General features: G+C 33.4%; 1 protein-coding gene across 1 annotated transcript; it reads right to left on the minus strand.

Moving 5' to 3' along the window:
* Positions 1–2859: 2859 nt before the first annotated feature.
* On the minus strand, positions 2860–3324 carry LOC101296351. Its single transcript, XM_004292498.1, has 2 exons — positions 3225–3324; positions 2860–3116 (listed from the first exon to the last, which is right to left on the minus strand). The coding sequence occupies exons 1-2, from the start codon at positions 3322–3324 to the stop codon at positions 2860–2862; spliced, it is 357 nt and encodes a 118-aa protein (XP_004292546.1).
* Between the last annotated feature and the right edge of the window lie 3768 nt (positions 3325–7092).

Genomic DNA, 7092 nt, shown 5'->3' on the forward strand with positions numbered 1-7092 from the left:
TTTTTTTTCTTTTTTTTTTCCCTAATAATTGATGGATGTTTTTGTAATTAAACATACCTATAAAATCTGATGTGAAATATAAAATAATAGAGATGTGTATTAAGAGATTAGATGTGCGTATTTAAAATTTCTCTTTTCTTTTTTTGAAACAAAAAAGTAAAAAATGTCCTCTAATTTCAGAAATAATTATAAAAATTTGTTTCCATAAAAAGGAAACACGTTTCAGTCGTGTTTCCAAATTAGTTCTCTGTGAATCGTGTTTCGGTTGCGTTTCGGGGCTTTCGGAAATGTGAAATGCCTAATTTCCAGAGAGTTTCGGTACGGTGCAACATAGGTGAATATATAAGCAAATATATATATTTGAGCTTATTAAATTAAGTTGACTCTCACTAACTTAAGTTATGACAAATTAAAGCTTCTAATGAGAACCTTATAATGTGGAATAAGTGAAGACGTACTTTTAAAGTCTACTAACGTTTATAATAAGGAATATATATATCAATTCCTTCAAAACTATTATAAGCGGAGAATTTTAAATATACACCCTTAATATCTTAAAACACATCCTTTACTTAATACACCACCTATCAAGTTTTTTATTTTAGTATTATACTTAATACATATCCCAAACTATCTAAAATGCCCTTAATGTATGAAATATTCTATTAATTACTTAATATAATTAATATATATTTACTATTTGGTATCTCGATCTTTTTACATAATATTTCGTCTAATTTTTGCTAGAAATTTTTTGTTATCATTGTTCAATTTATAATCAAATGATTATTGTTATACCCAACTCCAAATCACCAATATAAGTTTTCAAATTTCACAAGCTAGTAGAACTATAGAAGTACAGTAGCTATTAAACATAGATAGCTAGTTATTTGATAAAACATGTGATGATAAAGACGCAATACTTGACAATATGATCTGCAAAATCAAGCTAAAGCTGATACAGATGAAAAAAAAAAAAAAGACAACCCAAATGAATTGTGGAGAAGTTAGGGTTAGGGGAGAAGACGTGCTTTCGACGATTTTAGGGTAGAAGATGTTAGTCATTTAGCTTACCTATAAAATCTCAATGAAAACATAAAATAATAAAGATGTGAATTAAGAGATTAGAGGTGTGTATTTAAAATTTCTCTTATAAGCTAGCGTCATTAGAAACGTACTCTTTAAAAGGACTTTTCACTTGGTCCCATTGTAAGGTCCTCGTTAAAAAATTTATCGTCAAATTACTTTGATAAAAAAAAAATACAATGGTTAAATTTCTTTACCCAGTTATATTCAAAATTGTACTGAACAAATTTATGTTGCGTGTTCATTGACTGATTTCTAAACAAGCAGTTCTTCTTGTAGAACTGATATATTTGATCGAAATGCATGCATAAACGTTTGGAGAGAAGAAAAACAGTGATTTATTACCTTCATTGTGGAAAGCTTCAAGAGTAGTACGTCGATACATATAACAATATCTTCTTGTAGCAACCTATATTTATACAAATATATAACTCCCTAAATTATAATTTCTAGTCTTTTGAGGACCTCAGAAATGAAATATGTACGTGGAGCTTCTACTATTGTAATTAATATATTTAAGTGAAAACAAATATATGAGGGAAGCATTTGCCAAGCATGACTAGCTGATGCATAGTGCTCGTTATGAGATCTCTCATTTGATTTGTTGAAAAATCAACCACCTTATGAATTGGGTAATTGCGACCGACAGTCGAACAAATCGAATAACGAACAAGTCTCCTCCTATAGCTAGCTAGTTAGCTAAAGGATCTCTATAGTATGTACCACTGAAGTATCCAAGAACCTTTGATCATTACGAGCAGTGCACTTATAGGACTTAAGTTACTTAACACAAATTAATTAACTACAATAATATTGATATGTCTCGATCAATTTGGTGGAAATGTTTTCTAGCATTTGAGTTCAGACGATATAATGGTCATTTATGTCTTGTCCATTACAATTAAGTTGTTCAATAGAGTAGCTAAACAACTTAATTGTAATTCTACGTACATTGATCAGTTAAATAGAGTAGCTATACGTAGTTTAAACAACTTAATTGTAATTCTACGTACATTGATCAGTTAAATAGAGTAGCTAGCTAGGGTAAGACTACGCAATAGCTTGCTGCAATTTCTCTAGCTGCTGTCAACGTTCGGATCCGGTGGTCAGATGTACCAGTCTCCGGTGAGCATTGCACATACAATTGGAAGCAAATCAAAGTATCAGTCACAAGATACAATTGGAACCCAGATCATGACATGTAGTCACAGTACTACTGAATCATGCAAGGGAGGACTTAAAGACTTTGGACTTTTGGACTATATCTCGTTATATAGAAGTCATATCTTGCGACAAGCACAGAAGCTAGTATATATTTTTTTGATAAGCTAGTATATATTATTGCGATCTACTTCTGATGTTGTGTGTCTACACTCAAACATATGTACTGATATAAATAGTATGTTCACTTCTGAAACCATCTTATATAGCTATTAATTCAATCTGATAATCGTGCAACATTTGATGTATAATTACCCATCATAGCCATTTAGTTCGATCGAGAAATAAAAATATTGAACATACAACCCAGGTTATTAGTACTAAAGAGTAAAGAAGAAACAAAAATGTTCTCACAGTAGACATGCAGGTTTTTAAATTATACAACAACTAAATTTCTGAGCCAAACACAATATTACATAAGCCTATGGCGGTGGATACATATGAAGAAATTCACTCTTATATACGGGTATTATCAAGTTGCAATAACACCAGGGAGGGATATGAACATTGCAAACACAAAATGCAGATATTGAACTACTGAAGTTATCCTCCTCAAAGGATGGTGCACGCTCCACCATCAAAATAAGAAGCATAGCTGATTACACCAACAAGCTCACACTGATTACAACATGGAGGAAGAAGGAATACAGATGGGATTTGCTTAGGTTGCGAGGGCTTCGGCGGTCCAACACTTATGATTTCTGCAACTTTTCCGGCCTTCCTTAGTCGTTTCACCACCAACACTGGATCAACATCCCCCACAACTCTCAGTGTTCCCTTCTCACCATCCACAACCACCATAGTTATTCCTGTCAAAGTTCAACAGTTAAATTAACGATGCATAACAGTACTCCAGTAATTCTTTACCAATGTCTAAATTACAACCAAAAAACAATAGCAGCATTGTTGTTGTTTACCTGTAAGCTTGGCAACGGCTTTCAGTACATCTGTCTTGCAAATCTGGCAATTAATATCGACTTTTATCACAATTTCCTGTGATGCATATAGGAATACCATGTCATTTTTTTGGGTACGTAGACAATGCATCTAGCTACCATATAGAATACAACACTGAAAACACAAAACGATCGAAGGAAATTAATAATGTGTGTCATATAGTCATATAGAATTCAATTCCTGACCAGAAATTGGAAGCTTTAATTTACCTTCATGTTATTGGCTTGTAAATGCAAGAACCCGTGGTGGATACAACACCGAACGTCCGAATCGAACCACTTTTTATATTGAAGTCGACACTGAGGGTGGTCTGAGATCATTGGTTATGTACTATATATATACATAATACACACACATGCACATACTGTATATGATCTCAGATCTCTCTGATTCCAGACGGAAAATGAATTTTTAGAAAATATTAAAGGATAAAAAGTACAAATCAAATCAAGTTGTAAATAGCTTTAGTGGGAACAGATAATATATATACATATGGATTAGAAGAAATAGAGTTTTGAATAAGAGGTCACTATGGATGAACTAATATATCTCTATCTAGTTCTATATATATACTTGGTCTATGGACTCATACATTGACTTCTGCATTGATTTACGACGTAGTTGGCTTATGAGGACCAAGTATGCTATGAAGAAGAAGTGTTCAAATCAAATTAGTTGAAAATTGAGAAACCGCTCTGCTCGAATATAAACCAGCACACTGTAATGCCAATTGCCAAAGAATCCCTAGTCTCTACTGAGAAAGAGTTGGGTGATCATCTAAATTATAAGGCAATTTGTATTTTGTATTAGACGTGCAAAAACATGTCCAATACATGATTATGCCTGTTTGATCACTTTATTCAAAATATTGGTGTGTATCTTGTTGTTAGGTTCGATCATTTTATTTAATATCTCTACTTTTCTGAAGTATTTTTAAGTACATTATATCCTCTCTCTCTCTTTTTCTACAAATGCGCAACTGTGTACAAGTCACCACATAACTCCAAACTTTAGAACTTGAAGGATATCTATAACTCCTTAAACAGTGATGATTAGTCTCCTCCATTTGATATTCAAAAGTACATATGTATGTTTGATGTAGGCACGTTGTAATGTAGTTTAATTTTAAATCTGCCATTCTCCATAACCTAAAGATGCCCTGCTAATTAAATGTACTTTAAATCAAGAATAGTAATTAACCCTTAATAAGATGGGGATACTGTATTGCCAATTTGCCATATTGCTACCCAAGCCAATGGATCACAATTGTGTTTTTTTCTTCTTTTTGAGGGAAAAAGAAGAAACAATTGTGTTAAATATATACATACTAAAACCCCAATTGATGATCGCTCATTTCTAGATTATTTAACGCGCAAGTGTAACATGCATTCCTTGTTCCCCGCTGTTTGCTTCGAACCCTAGGGCCTAGGCCAATAGTTGATCACATAAATCTATATACCCACTGCTACGTACTCTTAAAATTATGTTATGTACATACTTATCATATATAAGTCAAGATAAAAATCTGTTATCGTAACATATTATACATTTTATTGTATTAGAATTGATGACTACCTTCTCAGTCCACAGCCTGATCTGTTGTTCTCGCTGGAATCCCTTGCCGGAAATACTCGTCGGATTCCGACGAGTTGTCGGAATTTAGCCATAACCTCCCTAACAACTCTGTTTCGTCTAAAATCAAACATGCAAGATCGCCATCAATTAGCATTATTCCAACACAACACAAAACATCTCAGCTACCCAAAACAGAAGGGAAATCCCTCACCAAAGCTTCGCCTCGGCCGAGTAGTTAAGGAGCTCCGACAAGAAGCTCAGCCACTTGAGGGTCTGCCTCGACCTCCATCTTCACCAAAATAGCTTCAATCAACTTCTGGTTCTCACTCGCATTCGCTCAACCTCCGTAGTGGTTGGGATGACGCCAAGGACGAAAGGAAACTGCTGGAATCGTGGTTACGCAGTAATTTGCAGGAAAAAAAGAAGAAGAGAGCTTTACTATATTAGATTGAGTTAACACAATCCTCGGCTGATAGTACCTAGTGGCGGAGCTGTGTACGATCCAAGAGGTGTCATGGCACCCCTCGGCCTTTTAACTATTCTATAAATTCAGTCATTCAGTCTATTGATTTAGAGTATACTTCTAGCTAATTACACGAGCTGGCAGTACCCCTAACATATATTCAAGAACTTAATCATGAGGTTATGAAATAGAGAAGAGCAACGTGGCGCTAACTTTGTAATAGTTTACTTGTATTCAAGTTTTGCTCTTTTTAGAAAGAATGATATAAATTAAGCATAATAAATGGAAATTATGTGGTTTATCTTCATTTTCAGTTTTTGATTACTAAATTGTACTAGTTCATTACCTAATTCAGCTATAAGTTTCTAAGAAACTTATTTAGTTTATATACTTAAAGACAAATCGTTTTGTAAAGGATAGCCATTATATTATGATTTCTATAATTTTTACAGTAATATAGATTGATAATTTTTATATTCTAAAAATAGTTGTTATAACATTCGCGGGAAACAAAAAAAATAGATTATCTCTATTCCGAATCTTCATTAATGTAGCTTTGATTTATCGGAAAGATTTTGATCTCGGTATGGCTTGAATTTTATATATATTGGTTGGTCCCCCTAATTACAATTTCATGGCTCCGCCTCTAATAGTGTCAAAAACTTATTGTAAATTTATTGTAATACTCGCAAGTGCATGAATCAATTATATATAGAACATAAGTGCAACAAGGTCATTCCCTCAAGATCAAAACAATTTACTCATGACAATTATAATAAACTTAATGAGATAATAAATTGATTTTTATGATGTAGTTGAATTGTAAACAGAAAATTAAAGAGAGAAAATGTAAAACTAAAAACAAAAGAAAACAATGAGATTTATAAGAGTTTAAGAACAGATTATGAAGAATCCACCACCTTATACTCATACCCTCCTCTCTTGTTGATAGCAATATAATTCCCTAGATTGCATGCTAATTAAAGATTTCTATACATTAGTCTTATTGATTCCGAAGATATGCCAAATTAAGTTCTTCTAAGCAAAGAATTCGAACTTGTTGATCCCGTAAAGAACTTAAGCAGCCAAACTACAATTTACTTTACGTTATGATTAGGTTCAAGCTAACATGTTCCACTCCAATAAGCACAAAAGAAATAGGAAATCATGCAAACAAGAATATCGACTATTATTAAGCATTTGTATTCTTAACTCACAACTCTCTCTGATCACAAGATTGAATAATCTTTTGGCACCCTAGAAAATATCTACTCATTGATCAAGCCCCTTGTTCCCCAACCAAATAACTCATAAATAAAACCTAGGTCATATTGATCCCAAGCAAAGATTTTAAATATATGTTCTATTGAAACAATGATTAAGAGTTTAACAAGCGATCCATGAATTTTTGAACTTAAAGACAATTTTGTCATTAGAATCAAGTAGAGAGTACAATACGAATCGATCTGTTGCCATGCGCACAGAGGACAAGCAAGATCATGTTATTCGTATGAGGGTTGTATCCTCATTACAAATTGAGGCTCACAAGGAGCCTATAATCTAATATCAAATAGATCATAGGCAAATGTTTCTAACTAAACTAGAGCAAGAAAATAAAGCTCCCCCATGTGAAAAGCATGGACCAAGAGCAATTGTTCCGCAATTAAAACAAACTAAAAAAGTAAAAAGGAAATAGCAGAACTTCAAAGAACCTCCTTGCCCTTCAAGCTAGGGCTCGGGGGCGTTGCAGGCGGAGTCATGGTAGGAGTCCAATCTTCATGATTTGCACT

The sequence above is a fragment of the Fragaria vesca genome, linkage group LG2, assembly GCF_000184155.1.
Source record: "Fragaria vesca subsp. vesca linkage group LG2, FraVesHawaii_1.0, whole genome shotgun sequence".
NCBI classification, from domain to species: Eukaryota; Viridiplantae; Streptophyta; class Magnoliopsida; order Rosales; family Rosaceae; genus Fragaria; species Fragaria vesca.